The sequence below is a fragment of the Lissotriton helveticus genome, chromosome 1_2, assembly GCF_964261635.1.
Source record: "Lissotriton helveticus chromosome 1_2, aLisHel1.1, whole genome shotgun sequence".
NCBI lineage: Eukaryota > Metazoa > Chordata > Amphibia > Caudata > Salamandridae > Lissotriton > Lissotriton helveticus.
In genome coordinates this window covers 174,913,985-174,935,518 of record NC_136058.1, presented here as the reverse complement: position 1 = coordinate 174,935,518, position 21,534 = coordinate 174,913,985, and the positions used below count along the sequence as shown (strand labels likewise).

At 44.3% G+C, this 21,534-nt stretch overlaps 1 protein-coding gene across 3 annotated transcripts in view; it reads right to left on the bottom strand.

Moving 5' to 3' along the window:
- The window catches only part of CC2D1B (coiled-coil and C2 domain containing 1B), a 710,809-nt gene that overhangs the window by 646,841 nt on the left and 42,434 nt on the right, over positions 1–21,534 (bottom strand). For all 3 annotated transcript variants that reach the window (XM_078670637.1, XM_078670630.1, XM_078670646.1), the window contains exon 4: positions 3,552–3,664. In XM_078670637.1, the coding sequence (XP_078526763.1) occupies positions 3,552–3,664 (113 nt within the window). The remainder of the gene's footprint in view (positions 1–3,551; positions 3,665–21,534) is intronic.

Sequence of the window (21,534 nt, the reverse complement as noted above, 5' to 3'; positions counted from 1 at the left end):
CGCAGCAGAGCACAGAGTCACAAACCAATGACTACACTAAATCTAGAGCAGTCCATATATTATTACCCATCTAAGGTCCGCCTTAATCTGGTCGTTCCCCCAAACACTGCAATTAAGTTTGATTTCTGTTCAATACCACAAGGCACTACATAAATGAAGAGTTTATCCTATATACAGTTGCATGAATATAAGAATATATTTGCTATATTTAAATATAACTTGACAGGAAAGGAGCACACGTTTTAAGTATTACACTGATCATTTGATTATATTAAAAAAGATCTAAAACATGACAAAATGTTTAAACTTAGAAGTCATGGATTTCGGTTCATGTATTGTGAAGGACAATTCAACAAACCTTCGTTTACAATATCTTCTTTAACTTGTTCCATGAGCAAAAGTGTCCTATTCAAGTATGTTTAATAGGAGCTACTCCCCAGTTGACTGGTTTCGGTGTGTAGGATGATGGCTTAGTATATGGTGCACACTTATTTAAGTGAAGCCCCTTGCACTAATCCAGACAACCCCTATGGTGATTTAGTGGTCTTAGACAACCATAGAAGCTCTCTAAGTGGTAGCTGTGGAGAGCAGCCTTCAGGATTAGTCCAGAAGGAATGTTAAGCAGCTTATTTTACCACAACTAATCATATAGTGTAGGTTAAACGAAAAAGCACCACACAGTGTAGCTATAAAAATAAGTATATTTATTAAACAGACTAACACACACATTGGTATATCTCCTACCTGGAGATATCAACACAATACATACACACAAATAGTTCAAATGTACACATGGAAGTAAGCACAAATACACAGTGGTCTCCAGGTGATGACCAAACCATACATTAAAGAAGTGTAATGCGAACTGCGACCGATGTCGGGACTTGGACCAGAAGACTCAGAAGAGCTGGGAACACAAGGAACCACCCTAGGTAAGTACCCAGGAACCCCACGGAGGCTGTAAGCAGAGTGAAAACACAGCCGCAAACTAAATGCAAGTCAATGGGAAAGTCGCTGTTGCAGTTTTTAAGTAGAGGGACCCTTCCCAGTGGACCATGAAGAAACCCTATGGAAGACAGAAGGTTGGAGAGTCACCTCACCCGTGGATACCACAGGAACTAGGATACCTACACCGGGTGCATACGTGCGAAGTGGCGTCGGAAACCGCCGTAGACCACAATGGAGGACTTCAGAAAAGATACTGCTGGCGAAGAAGGTGAAAGAGTCTGGTGGAATCCAAGGGTGGATTCTTGAAGAGAAGAACCTGCAAGCAGAGGGTACAGAGTCTATGTCACTCGGGAGTGACCAGGAGGCACGGAAGACCAATGCCCACCGATGACGGAAGATGAAGTAGTGATGCCGGTGACCGTGTCGCTGCAGCTGTGAGGACCAGGCGATGCTATGGAAGACCAGGAGCCATTCACGAGCTGTCCCACGTCGGACGTCAAGAACCGGCGGGAGTACCAACAAGCCTTGGCAGCAGCAACAGATGTGGTAAAGGGTGCAGCATTGGAACCAGCAAGGTCCAAGGGACTCACAAAGTGCACGAGAGTCAGAGCAGGCCCAAGCAAGCAGGGGAGCCCACTGAAGCCAAAGAAGACCCTCAAGAGGACCCACAGGCCAAAGGCACAGGAGACGCAAGGGGACGACGAGCAGCTCACCAAAGATGCAGGCCCATGGTGCAGAGGATGTAGTTAGGATGAAGACCTTGGCAGGAAGTGATGCTAGGGGTTGGAGCTTCTTGTAGCCCAAAGATTTCTGGAGGACAGAGTCAACAAACCTTGCTAACGGCAAATCGACACGGTGCACAGGGATTCAGTTCCAGCAGTTCCAACGAGGGATACTGGCCTCAAAGTTGCTGAGAGGACAGGTCAGGCCTCAAGGGACTTGCAGAACTGCCACGTTTGTTGCTGAGCCTTTAAGAGTCCGTGGGATGTCAGGAGCAGCAGAATGGTCATCTTCGTTGCGGTGCCTGCATATGCAGGGAGTGACTCCTTCACTCCGAGGGAGATCACTTCAGTTGTCTATGATGCCCACAGACCTGGAGGTGAACCTGGATGAAGCACAGGCACAGACGATGAAGAAGCCTGGCAGAAAAGCGATACAAGGAGCAGCAGGAGTCTTTCTTGTTGTAGTCTCGGTTACCAGTCCAGCGGAGTCCAAAGTGGCCAGATTGTCAAAGTTGAAGTGGTTTCGAGTTTGAATCTTGTCCCACAACTAATCCGAAGACCTACCCACAGGTAATCCCTTAAGTACCCTAGGTAAGGGGTTGGGACGATTCAAGGTTCCCTCCCAGAAGAGGGGCTGGACAGAGGGGAGGATACTCCCATTTCCTTTGCCCAGTTTCACACCAGGGCTCCCCAAACTGGATCAAACTGGAGTATGCAAGGAGAGCACCGAATGTGCCCTTTAAGGCAGTCTGGTGGCGCTGGCAAGCGCCCCAATCCCAGCCTAGTCCAATTCACTAAGTCCTGTCTGGGAGGTGCTCACACCTCCCTGTGGCAGGAAACCTATTTTTTGGCATTCCCCTGCTAGAGCTCAGCTTAGCATCAGGAGGACAGTAAAATATATGTAGCCGGAATCAGCACTAGCTTGCTGTTAGACCCTGAAAGGCTGCTACCGGGAATACAGGGGGGGGGGGCACCCCAGGGGAGACCCCCCCCAGTACATGGGATTCTACATCCAACACGGGAATCGGTGTTGGGGTGAGATTCCAACATGTTTGATACCAAACATGACCGGTTTCAGTGCAGGCAATATATAGTTAGACATTTCGTGATTTACTTGATGTCCACTGTATGTATTAAATGGCTGACCGCACTGACAAAGCCTGGAGAATCAACTCCTGGGTTTATAGGGGTGCCCTGCTCATGCAGGGGTACCCTCCCACTTGCAACCAAGCACCCTGCTCTCAGAACTGAAGACCCTGCCATAAGGGTGACTTATAGGTTTTAAGTGTAGTGTAGTGCCCTCAGATATAAGGAAACATATCTGTGGTAAGGGGTGCAAGCACCCACTCACAGGCTGCAATGGCAGGCCTGTAGTCACAGTGAGTGGTCTCTCCTGGGTGGCATAATACATGATGCATCCCATGGGAGACCCCTGGTGTACCTTTGCCCTCTGTACCTTAGTACCATATACTAGGGATTTACAAAGGTACACCAGTAGCGGAGGTACCAAAGTACTTACCATTGTCAAATTTAGGGTGAGAGCACAATGACTGCGGTCCTAATTAGCAGTATCCCAGTCAGAAAACAGCATAACACCAGCAAAAAGTGCACGCAACCATGAAAGCAGATCCGGCTTTCCTACAGGTTGCAAAAACAGGATGAATCTATTTCCAGACATTAGGCCCAGCTGAATAAAAAACTCATACACTGTAAAGGAGGTGACTTGAACCTTAACGCTGAAGAAGCAATTCAAATGCAAACGCTTAACAGGGATAAATATTTGCACTATCTCAAGAAGAGCAAACAATTGTACTTAAAGAGGATCTGCAGTTCAACCATTTTGTAATGCTCCAACAAACATCTGCAACCTCTCTGACATACCAGCAAGTCTTCATCCTCTTCCATGTCTTCATCACCATCTTCTTCTTCATCATCATCAATGTCTCTCATGCAGTCCTCTGCCATTTTTGCAATGTGGTCCATTGGCAAAGGGGCTGAAGTGAAGTGGAAGAAAACATCAGTTCAATAATTTTTGGAAAATCACTCCAGCAAAGCATTGCATATCATCCAGAATTGAAATAATTACATCTAAATGTTAGCGATTTGAAAAAAAATCTTTTTGATCTGGCATAACATGGTAACTCTGAATTTTCATTTACATAAGTCAAGCCCAGAATTACTCCCAGTGTCTATTACTCCACTTTATCCTCAGTTCATGGTTACATCTTGTTCAGCTTTCAGACATTTTACTTTTGTGTCAAGATTCATACAAAAGGCGCCAACCTCACCTTTCAGTTGAAGGCACTCTTTCTTTGATTATTACAAAACCCAATGCAGTTAATTCAGCAGTCTTGTTCACTTTTTCACAATTTGTATTAGGACATACATGTACTATTTGTTGTTAGCAGGCAGAACCATCCTCTGATATGGGTTGAATACTGCACTACTCTTCAAAAGTGCAAAATTTCCTGAACCTTGAACTTGCATAAACATTTTAAAAATAGTTGACATTAAGTGAGCATATATTCCGAAGCGATCTTCTCTGGAGATTGTCAAAATGGGTGAATGATGCTGAGTTGCTTCTACATATGGGACTTCCCTACTTCCACTCCTGAGTTCATACTGTTCATCCCATCGCATTCACATTTTCGCAGTGTTTATACACTTCATTTAATTAAGTGTTCTATTCCTTCTATGCATCACGTTATAGCACATAAATGAAAGCGTGCCCACTGAAAGCTTGCCCATACTCTGAAATTAAAAGATAATTCCTTTAAACACTGAATTTCCTCATACTAGGATAGATGCTCAGGTGTTGGATTGGCATTCATTTGTAGTAAATGATTTTCTGTTTGCAGCATTCTTTCCAAATTCATTATAGAGGTCCGACTTAGAAAGGTCCTTAGTTTTACACCTGGCTAGCTCATCCATATGCACACAGAATTGGAAAAGCAGCTATATGTTTTGACATATGGTACACGGGGCCTTAAAATTAGGTCTTATTTCTGAAGCAAAAGGGAGGAATTGTTCTTAGACTGAAATGTTGGTGCCTGTTCGGTGGCACTGTTTGAAAGCAGAGTTCTTCTGGAAGGAACCTGTGTCCTAAAAGAAAGACCTCACAGATACACAGTAGCGAACTGGTGTGCTAGTGTTCTATTATGGGATGTATGGGCTTTCTGTAAGTAAATAGATTTTGCACCTATTCTTAGCACCATGGCTCACTGCATCTCAGAGATGGAGGTCAAAGGGCACACCATCAGTAGGCAAGACTGTGAAGTCTATTTTTTTAAAAACTTATTTTAAAATGTATGTAGCACAATACTATCAGCTTGAAGGATGGCATCATCAAATACCACTCACTTTTGATTGGTGGATCAAATTTATCTAATATCTAGCACAGACCAGTTGTGGCACTACATCAGTTGATTGATAAGATATATTTTTGCTTTTAAAGTAGCTTTTAACTCAACCTAAGGACAAAGAAAACATCCGGAGGACTTTTAGGGATTGAAAAACCCAAAAACCTTTATTGCTGCTAAGGCTTCATTCAGAAACTAATTGAAATATTAATTTTAATGCAGAGGGCATAAACTTACTGATGAGGACTGGAGTTCTTCCAATTGAACTTTACCTGTATATTATATTAGGAATAGTGTTAAGTAAATTATATTGATCCTAAGGTTATTGTATGTACGTTCTACAAGGTCCTCCCCAGAGTTTTTGACAGACTAGACTGGGATCTACCTGCCTTTCTGAGGGATGGGAAACACTCCAGAATTGTGCTAACCATGCTGTGGTAAAACCCCTATAATGGGGACTGGCTCTCCCAGGCTTCGAGGCATACTACTGGGCGGCCCACCTATTTAACATCAACGACTGGCTCTTTGCTCCGCGTTACCAAAAGACATTCTGGTTGGAGCGTGTCCAGTGAAAAAAAGACCTGGCTCCACTACCTCTATGGTGGTAAGGGTGTACAAAGACTCCTGCCTGCCACCCAGGTTGCCCAGGCGGCCTGAGGGAAAACCACAAAAAGTAGGAGTTGGTATCGTAGAATTACACGGGAAACCATTCTGTGGGAATCTGGCTCTCGGAGTTGCGGAAACGTAAGTTCTTCAGGGCCCTTGGGCTTAGTTAGGAACTCTAAGATAAAGGACGTGCTAGTGAATAGAGGGCACATGTCCTTTGCTGAGATGCAGGAATATGAGAGGAATCCTAATCAATTCTTGAAATATGCCCAGTTCTGCCATGCCTGGCAAGCCGTGGGACTCCCTGGAGATGATGTCCCGGAATTTGACCTGCTGGAGGGTTGGCTACTCACGGAGGAGTTTGGGAGGGGTGCAGTTTCCCTAACGTATAAGACTATGAACAACAATATGCAAGACGGTCTCAGCTGGTTGAGGGAGCCCTGGGTGGCTGATCCTGGAGAACTAGAGGGCACTGACTGGGAGGCAGCCCTGATGCATCCAAGGGAAGGTGCGATAGAAGCAAAGCTCCATTTAATTCAATTTTAAATCCTCCATAGGGTGTACTATGACAAGAGAAGGCTATATGCGATGGGGTGGCACAGCACCAGCGTTGTCTGAGCTGTGGGGCGGCGGATGGCACCCTCATACACACAACCTGGGATTGCTCTTACATCCAGGGGTACTGGAAGGATATTTCTGGGAAATTGGGCAAGATCCTGAGAGAACCCATGCCTCTTGACCACAATTCTATCTTTCTGGGGATCCCCAATGACGTTCACCTGCTAAGATCAAAACTGGTGTTTTGCAATCTGGGCCCTGCAGTGGCCAAAAGGGACACGGCTCAGTCTTGGGGAGTAGGGCAATCCCCAGCATTGCAGGAGTGGAAAAGGAGGGGCATGGATATGTATATGGTGACGGATAAAGTTACATATTCCAGAAGGGGTTGCCCCCATAAGTTTTGGAAAATTTGGGGTGGTTGGTGGACTTATTACTCCCTAGATTTTCTAATGTTGGGGATTAATGCCGAGCAGTTTTGCACTGTGTGGGGGTATCAGAGACGGCATAGAAATGTTGTGATGAACTGTACAGTTTTTATTTGCTGTGGCCAGAGGCTCGCTGATTGTGGGATGGGAGTGGGTGGGAGGTGGGGGGGTAGGGGTGGAGCCACTGTTTGATGTTTGAGTAGGCAAACTGTGCCATATGATGATGACAACGTTATTTTCACATGCTCTTTGGTACTCTTCTTGAGACAATGTTGTTCCATTTCAAAGATAAAAGCGAAATAAAAATATTTATTAAAAAAAGAATAGTGTTGAGCCATAGAAATCTAATAGCTGACAGTAAACACACCCTTTCCTCAGCTTCTTTCTTATCTTGCATTTGTCTTCTCCTATGTTTTCTCCCTCATGTCACAGAGATTCCAATTGAGGATGTGTACCCAGTCATCCAGTAGCAAGAGCTCCAAACTATGTATATAAACCTTTGCTGCAGTTAGCGGATGTACCATCAGTTCCCATGTACCCAGGACCAGAGAAACAGCAATACTTAAAATGAAGATATTTCAAACTATGCATGTTTACTCAGACATGCAAGGCTATGTCAAACCATACTGTGAGTTATAGGCCTTAATTCGCAATTTAGAGATTTTTGTGGTATGATTTCCCTGCACAAAAACACTGCAAGTGACAACCATACTACAAACACACGTCAATCAAGATATAGTTTTTCAAACCCTGAGAGGTCTTAGTACAGTTCTTGCATGGATCTCCTCCTAATCAGACAGAACTCAGGCTGTTGCCACGAATCCTTTAATTTCAGAAGGGCAGACATTGACTAATGGAATCCCACATGGCTCCATTCTCTCACCTTTCTTGTTTAATTTATAAGTGGGACAACTAGCTGCATTACTCCTTCATGCAGGAGTCTCAGTCTATAAGTATGCTGATATGCACCTCATTTTCAGATTCTCTCCATCACAGTCATTATCTCTTAACTATTAAGCCCCAGAGAAGATGTCACCATGCCTTTTCAGTATAAGATGGTGGATGGTAACTAACTTACTTAAGTGAAACCAAGCCAAAATTGAGATTCTCTCCACTCCACCCTCTCAGTTGACTGGGGCATCACCTCATGGCTCTCCACAATGGGCTACCCACCTGTCCAGTTTAAAGTAGCTAACAACCTCAGCAGCTCGATTGATTTGGTGCTTACTCTGGTCCCACAGATTTCAAAGGTCAAATCCTTAGTTTTTTTTCCAACTGTACATTCTCAAGAAAATGTTGCCATGTATTTAAAAACATCTTAATGTTCCCCAATGTAAACGCACGGATTATTGATGATTCATATTTCATCTACCGCACCCTGCCAGACAAACAGTTGCATTGTTTACACCTGGTATGGCAGCCAGATTGAGCAAAAAAAAAACAACCTTATGGGACCATGACACTCCAGACTTCCCTCTGGTTACAGCATGCACCAGAATGAAGTTCAAAGCCCTGACTATTGTCCATAAGGCTTTACATAGGCCGCCCAAGCCTGTTATCCAACAAATTTACTCTTTACAGTCTTTCCTCTACATTTCACTGGAAAAACTTAATGTCAAGATCCAAAATGTGTACCTTCAGAGATAGAGCATTTTCAGTTGCTTCATTCAAACTCTAGTATCCCTTCCCACCCACTCTTTGAGCAGGAAAAAAAAAATCAACTACACTTTTAGGCTGCAGATAAAGATATCACTTTCTAACATACATTTGAAAAACCAAATTTCATTTGAAATTTTGGAATTTGGCCATTTTCAACTGTCTCCCCTTTCTTTGGAAATACTGTAAAGTACTTGAGTAGCACCTGGAAACTTTGGTGTATGTGCGCTTAAAAGCAGAACATAACACAAGGTCTTTGAATTCAGTCCATCATAGGATTGTTTGTTAACCAAGTGAATAACTCTTTTAAATTGAAGAATCAATGATGTGTTAGACATTGTCCAGTTCAACATAGGACCTATCCTACAATGTGCAAATCAGCGCTATTTCTTTTTATAATGCAACATTTTGCAGATAACTATAACTAATTTGATGGTAAAGTTCTTGGTGGGTTCTGCATCCAAAAGAGCCAAAGGATGATCAAAATGGTCTAGAACCTAGTAAAAGTGTATTATCAAACTGCAGAGCCTTTAAGATGAGTACTAAGTAAGCATTCTTGATGTCCCTGCAGCAAATATGATTTTACACATTAACAAGCATGGGTAAAACCAATAGGTTTGATGTTGGCTTTATAAATGCTTGTTTTGTCACAGTTTTTGTAAAATTCTTTTAGTTGGGAGAGATTCTAGCAACAAGCCAAAATAAAAATATGAATTGGCTAAAAGCAATCTTTGGTTTCAAAAAGCATACACTGCCATAGTAGTCACTATCACTGAGAGGAAGTACTTTCCCTTGTGTGTGGATGTACTCTTAGTGGAAGTGCAGAATGCTGTTACTCATAGTGAAGTTAACCAATGGCTGGAGTGGGTGCACCCACTGCCCCACACAGTATGCTGTAGTATATGGAAACAAATGTGAATGACACACACAGAACAATGACCATGCTGAAATCACCTATGGTTTAATATATTATACATATAACTTTAATCACATGTAAAGGTCTTGCCTAACGCCAGACCTAAAAAGTGGATAGGCGTAGTGAGAAAAGAGTTGGAACATTACTAGACATAACCGATCTTTGTTGGACACATTGTTTTTATTCTTTCCTTTCCTCTTGATCAGTCCATATGCACAGATCTTTTAATACTGAATGTAAACCTGGGTCATAGAACTACATAAATCAAAGAATCCTCTTACTCATCGTTTACTCATGCAGGAGTCATTTATGAATGAAAGCTCACAGTGCTTCCTCGGCAGTCAGGTTTCACTAGTTGCATCTGAAATAGGGCAACGTTGCTTCCTTGTCTGGGAGTACCCAGTTACTGTGCCAAGACTTGTGCTGACTATCTCTCACACATAAAATATTGAGATTCAGCAGCAAAGACATTTTACAAAAGACTCAAATGAACGCCAGTGCCAAAGTGAAAGGTCAAAGGAAACTTTCACTTGGGCATTGGCGAACAAGCATAGTTAGTTACCACATAAAAAGGAGTTGGTGTTCGTATAAAAATATTTGAATCACCCAAAAAACTCTTTTAAGGAGACCAAACGCAGCCTCTTTGAGTTGTAGTTCAGCTCAACTCCCCTGAGTTGAATGACCTTTTTGAGGAACCGACTTAAACGTTGAAGCCCCACACTGTAACATAGCTGATTTTGCCCCATGCAGTAATTTTGTCAGGAGTACCGTGACTGAGCAAAGAGCAGAAAGAAGCACACAAAAGCTTGGCCAAAAAGTGTCTGAACTGGTACTCCAAGTACATGAATTTCCCCACACTCCAGAATGTGCTGGTTTGGGGGAGAGTCGGCAGGTCTGTCCGGGAGACTGTATCATCATGAATTTCAAAGAGCCCTCACTGGTACGAAAATTTCTAGCTAATGTGAAGCACACTCAAGTGGGTAAAACTAGTATTGATCCACTCCCCTTGGGGTACTTTTATAAAGCACCAACAGGTATTGGTTGGGCTACTCATGTCCCTCTCCTGTTACGCCCACAAGTGTTCCCATCAGTAGCCGGCAGTGGTCGGCCGGGCGTTATAGTGTTCCTGTGTCCAATCAGTTTGAGGTTCTGGAACAAGTTGATTGCCTTCCCAAAGAGGCTCCCTACTCCGATCCTAGGCAAGAGGAGGCCACCCCTGCTTCAGATATCAAGGGGTCCACAGATGTCCTTAAAGTGAACCCAAATTCCTTGCAACCAGGGGCGTCTGCTCAGAGGCTCATGCAGGTGCCAACAAACCCAGCCTTTGCTCTCCATCTCATCTCCTGGAACATTGTTGGGATTCGTGCAAAAATTGATGATGGGGCCTGGGGATTGTTCATAGATAAGTTTGATTTCTGAATCTCCCAGGAGTCTTGGGTGCTCAGTAAGGTTCATAAGCAGAGTTTCTTAACTCATAGCATTGAGGCACTGCCATCTGGTGGGCTTTTAATATGGTCCACAATGTCACTTGAGTGTTCAATTAAGAAAATCCCTATAGACTGCTGTGACCTTTTAGCTCTTAGCCTTAAACCAAAGTCTGGCACTCCATATCTGTTGATTAACATCTACAATAGTTCGACTCATCATCAAAATTACTTTATTCGGTATACAACAATACCATAAAAGTACAAAATAAATTTAAAAAACAAAAGTGTTAATGGCCTGGTTCAAAATACATGTACACACGCTTCAGAAATATATTACAAATGTCTATAAAATTCATCTAGGAAATTATAAAAATGATCCTTAGTAACAATGGGGGATTAAAAATGTATAAACAGTGCATTTTAAATCTGTCAAAAATATGGGGCGCTGATGCAATACCGACATATTAAGAGGGGAGCCCGCTCCCACTTAATTCATTATTTAATCACGTGTGGGCTAGTACAGGAAAAGTGGCATCAAGTTCTGTCATCCATCTCCTTTTGTGCTTCTAAGTCTCGCAGCCATCCTTAAAAAGTTAACGGTACAAAAGAGTGTAAAAACCTCTGCAGACAATTTTAGGAACAGTAGAGCCACCTTTGCCTGTTTGAACCTGGCGTTTTTAGGTCTCGCCTGTCAATGCGCATGCGCATTGAGCTTGCGAGACTATGGGGGCTTAAACAGACTTTAACCAACTTGCAAGTCGATGGCGATTCCTTGCAGTGCCCGTGAAATTCAAGCTCAATGTGCAAGCGCATTGACATTAAAAGCGCGTGCACATGCCACCAGCCGCCTGCCTTGCATTACACATCAAAGGCAGCCCAGCCTCCCTCCCGCAGCCCCTGCTGCTTCACACCCTCATCGCAGCCTGAAATCGCCGCCTGTTCACTCAGCCGCACTCCTCCCACACCCCCGCTCCGCCCCTTCCCCTGCCTGCCGTGTCGCATTTCTCCTCCACCCCTCCCCACAGCAATGCCCTCCGTCTTGGCTCGCTAAACTACTCGCTGCCTCCTCCCGCTCTCCTTAATCCGCTCTCCCTCCTCCCACACCCCCGCTACGCCCCCTCCCCTGCCCCCCGTGTCGCATTTCTCCTCCCCCTCCCCTTCTCTGTCTTCCCTCCGTCTTTTTACATAGTTATTCAATCATGCATCAAAGCTGATTTTTACAAAAAAATAACTGAACACACATGTGCTCTTGGAGTGTCTGTTCTCTTTCAAATCCCATTTTTTAAGTAAAATGATGCTCCCTGTGACATTTCTCCTCCCCCCTCCCCACAGTAATGCCCTCCGTCTTGGCTCGCTAAACTACTTGCTGCTTCCTCCCGCTCTCCTTAATCCGCTCTCCCTCCTCCCACACCCCCGCTCCGCCCCTCCCCTGCCCGCCGTGTCGCATTTCTCCTCCCCCTCCCCTTCTCTGTCTTCCCTCCGTCTTTTTACATAGTTATTCAATCATGCATCAAAGCTGATTTTTACAAAAAAATAACTGAACACGCATGTGCTCTTGGAGTGTCTGTTCTCTTTCAAATCCCATCTTTTAAGTAAAATTATGCTCCCTGTGACATTTCTCCTCCCCCCTCCCCACAGCAATGCCCTCCGTCTTGGCTCGCTAAACTACTCGCTGCCTCCTCCCGCTCTCCTTAATCCGCTCTCCCACACCCCCGCTCCGCCCCCTCCCCTGCCCGCCGTGTCGCATTTCTCCTCCCCCCTCCCCTTCTCTGTCTTCCCTCCGTCTTTTTACATAGTTATTCAATCATGCATCAAAGCTGATTTTTACAAAAAAATAACTGAACACGCATGTGCTCTTGGAGTGTCTGTTCTCTTTCAAATCCCATCTTTTAAGTAAAATTATGCTCCCTGTGATGTTTTAATTTAATGAAGGTGAATATTTTTATGTCATTAATTTGCTGAACTCATTCAGAATTGGCGTGACCACGATGTCCTCGATCCGATACAATTACTTACGTGTCTCCTTCCATTGTGACCGGGGTGGCTCTAATAAAATCACCCATCTGTCTGACCACAGTAACTAGATCAGTGCTGGCCTGCCTTCCCTCCGTCTTGTTTTTTGTTTTTTTTACCCGATCCGCCCCCTCCCCTGCCCTAGGTATGGAAAACCAGTGACAGTCACCCGGTCATAAGTAGGGAAGTGAGGGGCGCAGCAGGGAGAGCAGCTCGTCCATCCCTCTCGGTCTCAAGGGGTCTGTTAAAAACTTTGTAATGAGCCCTTAATGGTACGAATTTTAGCAATAATTAAAAACTGCGGGGTACAAGATCAATAGCTCCAACTTTTCTAATGCGAGACCTATTGCATTTCTAATGCTTGTTTAAAATGCGCTTTAAGAATAACTTTCTGGGGTGTGCGTAATAGGGGCACAACAAAACGAAGTGAAGCGGGTCCTGCGGAGACCGTTGGTTGCAGCCGCACGGACCCCTCAACTCTATTGATGTTAAGTACCCCGCAGGCACCCCCAGTGTGTGATGCAATAGGTTCAACCTGAACCGGGTCATTAAACATCTGTCCTTTGCGTTATGAAACTAGGACAGATAAGGTTCCATACCCATACACGATTTGGTCACGAGGTGGGCTCTCACTGATGGTTTGATCAGCTCACTGTCTTCCCTAATGGATGCTAATTTCTTTGAAAATTCCAACTTGATAAGGGCCTTGTCCCGGGCTAGCAGTTTTGTGGGGTGGTTAAAGTAATCAACGTGGCCCAATCCTGAGAGGGTCTCCCTCACATATTTTAGCCAGGGGATGTTCCCCCCTCACTCCCGGGAAATGCAGTCCGTTATAAGCTGTACTCCGCGCGAGCTACAGAGCTCCCTGAAGAGATACACGACATTCATGGGAGGCCTAGATCTACAGGTAAATGTCAAGAAAACGTTTGTAATGATAGCAGGTACTAAGAAAAAAGGAGTAAAAGAGATCTACCTCGATAAACAAAAACTCGAGGTTACTCCCCAGTATCCGTACCTTGGTATCATGATAGACGGACGATTGACATGGAAGCCAGCAGTAGAGTCAAGATGCCATCTATTTAAAAGATCAATAGCGGCTCTGATGAGTTTCTCTCAGAGATTGGGGAGAAGGGCTCCAGTGGAGCTACTGAAGATCTATAGTGCCAAATGCCAGGCCATTGCTCTTTATGGAGCTGGGGTATGGGGACACACTGACACCAGCTCCATCCAAGTAGCAGAAAATGCCCTTCTGAGATTTCTTTTAGTCACTCCCAGAGGCACTTCAACCTATGCCTCACATCTAGAACTAGGAATTCCCTACCTGGAGGACTTGATCAAGATCCAACCGCTGATGCTGTGGCGGCGCATCTGGACATCCGCGAATAATGCTTTGTCCCAGTCCATCATAACAGATACAATGGCTCTTGACAAGTCCTCCAAGGTAAGATGGCTTTCCTATATTAGAAACTTTTTTAAAGATCTCGGCTTGGAGAAATACTACGCTCATCCAGAGACTATAGTCGACCTTCCGAAGAGAGCACTAAAACAACAAGCCCTCTGTCATCTAGAGACATTGAGACTGGCTTTGGATTCTCCGAAACATGCGGTTATTCACGCGAATATGTTCCAAATAACACACAGCATCCAGCCTTACCTAACACTGCCGGTGACGACATATGACAGAATGCTGTTGACCAGATTTAGGTTGGATACATTCTTTAGACTGGTCGCTTTCCCTACGAATAATGGATGGGTCTTAAGTTTTCCTCCCTGTGACGAGAAATCAACTCAGTCTAATTTACACGTCATTCTGTTTTGCAAATTCCATCATGCACACAGGAAAATTTGGCTACTGCCCACATTGAGGAGTTGGGGCCTTAGACAATGCAGGCCGGCATTTCTTAGACTTCAAATGCTTGAATCTGTTTGCTACTTTGTACTTAACTTCCTAAAATGTATTATGAAGCACAGGAAAAGTCTATAAAAAGCATCGTACAAAAAGTATTACATAATCATATCCCGAGGAAATGAAACGGATTGAAAAATTCATTTTTTAATGTCTTTGTATGAACTTCTATTTTGCTTAGATATGTAAATTGTTCTTTTTTATGTCTCTTTTATGGTTTTTACTTGTGAAAAAAACCGAATAAAGAAGTTTATATATATAAGCTGTTGAGGTAATACAGCTTCAGGATTTGTCCATATTTTAATCCAACAAGTGAGGGGTTTTAATTGGATCCTATCTCTGACATAAGTAAGACCCACTTCCTCGTGAATGCTATAGGAGGGTGTGCTCTGCGGGACTCTAAGCAGCCGCCGCAGGTATTTATTTTCTTCAGTTTGAATCCTCTGAGGATCAATGAAGCCCCAAACCTCACTACCATATAAAGTTTTGGCATTGCATATGGAACTGTATAATTTCAGTATGTGTTCCGGGGACCAGCGACCCAGCCTATGTGCGAAATTCATAATTGCCCCCTCAGAACTGGTTAGTATTTTGCATTTATTGTCTATCAGGGTTTTAAAATATAGGCGACTATCAAATAGGATGCCCAAATAGGAAAAAGTCTGCACTTTTTCCAATCGATGGGTACCAATCATATAAGTAAAATTCCTGCTTGGTCTTTTTCCCATTTCCATTATGTACGATTTAGAGAGGTTGGCAGACAAATCCAGGCTCTCCATAAAATTAACAAAACCATCTAAAAGGTGCTGTAGACCCTGCGCGGTTCGTGCCAAAAGCACCACGTCGTCAGTATAAAGCAGGACGGGGATCCCTCTTCTTCCTTTCCTTGGACAATCCACCCCTAAAACACTGAGTGCCCGGTCTAAACCATTAATATATAAGGTAAATAAAAAGGGCGCCAAAATACAGCCCTGTCTCACCCCCCTAGAGCAGGAGAAGGAATCGATGGTGTTACCCTCCTCGTTGTACCTAACCTGTGCTGAAGTGTGCTGATGCAAGGCCCTTAAAATATTAACCAAACCTGCATCGACGCCCAGGACCCCCATTAACTCCCAGAGCCTGTTCCGATTGACCCGATCAAAGACTGCCGTGAGGTCCATAAATGCCAAATACACCGTCTCATCACTAGCGGCGGTGTACTTGGCAACCAAAAGATACAAGTTGAGGAATTGGTCTGAGGTTGAACGTCCCGGCCTAAGCCCATACTGGGTGTCCGAGATTATATCGTGTTCTTCCGCCCAGTCCATTAGCCGATTAAGAATGGCCCTCCCTAGAACTTTCACTGTTACATCAATAAGGGAGATGGGCCTGTAGCATTTACCGTTACCTTTTTTAAAGATCAGCACTATTATGGCTGTCAACCAGGACGCAGGCATCCCTGACTCCACTGCAGCATTTATGACTCTTGTTAAAATAGGCGCCCAAAGTTCTACCTGACTTTTTAAAAGGTATGGGGGGATCCCGTCGGGGCCATGGGCCTTGTTCCATGATAGACCCTCGATGCCCACTTTTATCTCATCCAGGGAAAAAAATGTCTGGGGTGAGGTCAGATTTCCCTCCTCTACTGATGGGACTGAGTCACTAATGCTACCTTGATTGTATAGGCCTTGAAAGTGCCCCAACCATGACTCCGGCAGGACCTGACATGCAAGTTTTGATTTATTTGTATCCTGCAAACAGGGATCATTTATGACTTTCCAGAAAGCAGGCGAGTCCGTTGCCTCGACTGCTTCTCTTAAGTTCTCCCATGCCTGGTGCTGTAAAGAGATTTTACGGTGTTTGACTGCCGGTTTGTACCGTGCCCTGCATGTGGACACCGATGTTTTAACTTTAGGGACTGCCTTTAAAGCGGACTTTAGTTCCCTTAAAGCAATAGAACATTGCCGGTCAAACCACCTTGAGGTGTCCAGTTCCCTTCTTGGTGTTCTGCACCTAAGCAGGCCATCGATGCATTGTGCAAAGCCTTCAAATGCTGTTATTAAGTCTGCCCCCTCCACAGCTAGGTCTAGACATTTCCAAACCTGCTGTTCCTTCTCTGAGAGTAACTCCCTATAAAAGGTTTTGCAGTTAATATTGGCCCATCTCCTGGCCGTTCACGCGCGTGTATGATACATTTTGGAGAAGTTATTTTTTGATCCCTGAAGGTTTCATTCCTAATCTAGGTAATTATTGCTGTCTTATCTGCCACTAGGAGTGCAATAATGTGGTGCACGAACTGCATACACATGTCTTAGTCATTGATGCCAAGGTTTTGGGGGGGGGGGGGTTCTATTGGGGAGTTGGGGGGTAACCTGCATAAAAGAAAAATAAAAGCAGACCAGAATATCCTGCCGTACAGTTGCATTGCTAGGTTCATGGCCAGTTCTGGCATGCTACTACCTACCGCCGCCCGCCTTCGGGATGTGGGCTGATGGGCCGTGTGAACAGTAACATGTTGCTTGACGGAATGTCGTTATTTTAAAGGGACTGTCGGCGCAACTGTTTGTATGCTATAACTGTCTGCGACAAAAATAAAGTTTAAAAAAAATATATATATATTGGCCCATCTCAGTCTCCTTCCCTGGTCAACGGCTGTAATTGTGCCGCTGGACTGCAGTCGATGTGGGTGCTTGGTTGGGAAAGGGTCCCGTATGGACAATACTAGGGGGTTATGGTCGCTAAAAATACTGAGTTCTATAGTGAAGCTTGTAACCCAAGATTTAAGTGTATTAGAAACAAAGATGAAATCAATAAAAGAGCCCCTTCCTCTCCCTTTAAAAGTTGGGAGGATTGGATTACCTATGCCCACACTAGTCAGGTCCATGGTAGGTGCAAAAGCGTACATTCCTAGGACCTTACTTAACTCATTTCCTTCCCTGGTGTGTTCCATGTGCAAACCATCTTCAAGTGGGCAAGGGGACCATTCCCCCCTATTGGTGATCAGGTGGGGACACAAGTGGCAGTTAAAGTCTCCCAATAATATCTTCTGGACGCTCAATGCTCCTGCCAACCTTTGTTCCATCTCGACCAATTTGTTTAAGGTCTGGCCCACTGTGATAGCACTGTAGAAATTAATGAGGATTAGTTTTAGACCCTTGTTCTGATACTGAATCCTCTGCATGAAGTCTGAATTCCAGCCTAGGTCCACCCATCTCCCTTGAAGCTTCAGATCTACATAGATGATCAGACCCCCCCCTTGGCTCGTCCTGATGTGGACTTGCGTGCTGGGGCAAAAAACATTTGGTAGCCTTCCAAGGCTGTTGGACTGCTGCTTACCTCCCACGTTTCCTGCAGACATATAATGTGAAATCTCTTTATATAGACAAGCCAGTCAGGATTTTCTATTTTACTGGATAGGCCAGCTATATTCCAAGAGATTATATCAATGTTTTCATGCCTTACGGCAACTGGGGGTTTGGACGTCTGACAAGTGTGCATACTTGGGTGTAGAAGGGGTGCAACGATATTCTCCACTGGTGTTGACCCACTAGAATCTTTCTGTCCACTAGAGGGGATAAGAGCGTTGAATTTGAGCATAGGTGTCCCCCCGTTGATTCCAACAGGGGGCACGCCCTGCCTTACAACCCCCTGACTGGAGACTAAACCCCCAGTCAGTCAGTCCAAGTCGCTTAGGGCAGTGACACTAAGAAGTGGGGAGTACCTAGTCATTAACGGGACTGACCTGCCCCCCCCCACTCTGGTCTAACTAAATGTCGCCTGGGGGCTTCGCAGTTCAGTGGGTACATCATATCCCTGTAGAAAAAACAGAGAGAGCATTCTGATGCTTGTGCCACCCCCTCCCTGGTGCAACCTCTTCCGTTGATTGTCAAGAAGATCTCTTGCCAGCTCTGGGTACCGAAAGTTGCTCTGGGTACCGAAAGTTCGACTCCATTTTCCAAACCTGAAGACCTTGAATGCATTTCTGGAAACATTTGCCCTTGGCCATAAAGTGATCATAGCAGGAGATTTTAACGCATCCTTTGAACCCTATACCCCATTCTTGGAACTAGTTGAGGAAGAGGATGAATCTGGTAGGATACCCAGACATTTGTGTTAAAAAGAAACAACTTAAAATTAGCTCTGCTGCCCTCTAGATTATTGATACATTGGTCTCTTTTGGTCTGAGACAATGTAACAGTCACTTTCCCAGTAGCTGCAGAAGTTTTGGGGCTTGTGGCCATCGTGGGATTCGTCAGCGCCCCGCAAACCCACCCCGCTCTTACTTGCAGTCATTGCAGGAATCGCCAGCATCCCGAAAACCTACCCCACTCTTACCTGCTGGAATCGCCAGCACATGCCCCCCACTTACATGCCGCCATGAGGAGGCCCTGCCATCCTTCCGACAGATTCCCCTGGAGAGGTCAGGCCACTCTAGGTGCAGTCCAGGCCCATAAATCGGGCAAAGCCACTGCTTTGGATAGAATCCCAGCAGATTTATTGCAGATCTGGGGACTCTATATAAATTCCTTGTCAAGCACATTGATGGCTGAAGCACCAATCCCGAGGTCTTGGAAAGGAGCAGAAATAATCCTTATTTATTAAAAAGGTGATAAATCCACACTGGGAAATTATAGGCCAATAAGTCTGATAGGCAACATGCAGAAAATCTACAGCATTCATATCTTATCTAGGCTACGGGATTGATTGCGCAAGCCAAATGTCTCACTTACAAGCGGGATTTAGATCCAACACCAGCACAATAGACCAGATTGTCTTATTACGTGGAAGGTAGTAGGCGTTGACAGGGGGCTGCTGTTTGTTGCCTTTGTGGATCTGCGAGCTGCAGTCGATCTTGTCCCTAGGGCAAAACTTTGGGCGGCTCTGTACAAGATTGGGATCCCTTGCGGACTACTGTCCCTGATCCAAGCATTATACACAGAAAACTTTGCGAAGGGTTAGGTGGGGCCCTGAAGGGGAATTGACAGAACACATTCCAATCAAGAAAGGTGTTAGACAAGGGTGTATTTTGGCCCCAACACTCTGACTCTTGTACATTAATGGCTGCATCCCCTATCTTTTAAACTATGAAAACGATTCCCCGAAGGTGAAAGATTATAAAGTACTGTGTCTCCTTTTCGCAGATGACACTTTGTTACCATCAAAGTCCACTTGTGGTCTATTTATTCTCTTGGATAAATTTAGTCATTTTTGTCTAGACCACAACCCGAAAATGAACAAAAACAAAACCACATACATGGACTGTGGTAAGAGGAGGAAAATACCTATGAGTAAAGTATTCCTACGGGCAGTGCTTTAAATGGGCCGGCACGGTCTGGTACTGAGCACCAACACTTTTTTATTTTGAGACATAGAGTACCTGCACTTCTCAGAAACAAGCAGGTACTCTGGTACATAGTAGCTGCACTTCTAATTATCCATTTTATGCACTGCCTGGGTGGAGAGGGGTTAGGGGGGATGAGTCTTTAGATAGGGCCTATGAATTTGACTATTTGGACATAAGACTGGAAGACTCCCATAGATGGGTAGCACCGGTCCAGAAAAGTGTCATGATTTTAAAGCAAAGAACCGGGTCCATCTTAAGACTTGCCAATATATCACCCACTTTCGCAATCTCCCCTACCTTGGAGATATAGAAGATTCAAGCCTGTGATGAGGCCATGTATGGGGCAGATTTATGGAGGCACTGCAATCTAAACACCCTTGAAAAAGCTGAAAATGCCTTTATTAAGACTTTGTTGAGACGCCAAACAAGTGCACCCACCCTGCCTACTAGATTCAACCTAAACCTAAGATCAATTTCTGACACTGCTATGTTGAGACCTATCCAATATTGGCTAAGGCTCTGGACAAACGAGGATCTAGGTCCCTATAGATACTGCATTAGAATTATACCAGGTGGCCACCATGCCAGGAAGATCCCCTGGCTTGTCCATATCAAAAAATGGCTAGTCAAGTTAGGATTGGAAGGTTTCTGGCTACAGCCCTTTGCATTACCCAAAGGTGCTTGGAAGAAGCTGAAAAAATCCTACTGGAATTATATAGTAGGTGTAAAACTTTCTGCGGTTTCTCCTGGAACGCTGGTAGACTCCTTCCTGATCAGTAAATGGGAACCTGAATAGGGCCAATACCTGAATATGGTTTCTAACCCTGCCACACGTGCACTTTATGTTAAATTCAGATTAGGTATATTACCTCTGGCTTCTTTTACCCATTCTAGGACGAAAAAGGGAGATATAACAAACCTGTGTCCGATGGGTTGTCTAGTCCCAGAGAATATGAACACATGCAATTTTTTGCAAGGCATATGCTAAACAACGCTCACGTTGGATTATTCCCCTTTGTAAGCCATTTGGGTAGAGGGATCGCCCTACACCTTTCAGAATATGCAAAACAACACCAGAGACTGTGTGGTGTATTCAATTTCTAGTTACCCGCCAGCAATATACATTACGTTGAATGCTCCTTAAAATAGCACCTTCATGTCTACTAAATGTACTGTCCCAATTGTTTTTATGACTGGTTTTGTACCCTTTATCTAGGTATGCACTTGTCTTTCTTGTAAATCATATTAATTTTTGGGATGTTTTATTTGAATCTTTTTGATCCTTTTTTATAATATCATGGATCGTAAAAAATGTAGGATTAATATTGTATTGTTGGACCGAAATTCCCCTCACAACAAAGTTTTACTTGGAAATAGTGTTGCACAATGAAATTGTACGTTTTACTACATTACCATTTTAAATTGTAATTTTATGGTTTTATTTTAACCGAAATAAAGGAAAGATGATGATGACTTGAAGTACTCTACTTTATACACATTCTCTCAACGATTCTCCATCTGCTCCTTTGCCAGCACTTTCAGCACTGAGTGTTAATGAGAGCCAACACTAAAAATTAACACTACCCAGCAGAAGTGCAAGGTACATGGCAAGTCCCCTCGTGTGCCCCTGACGTGACCGCTGCTTGGCACTTGGTTTTTAATAGTATTGGATTTT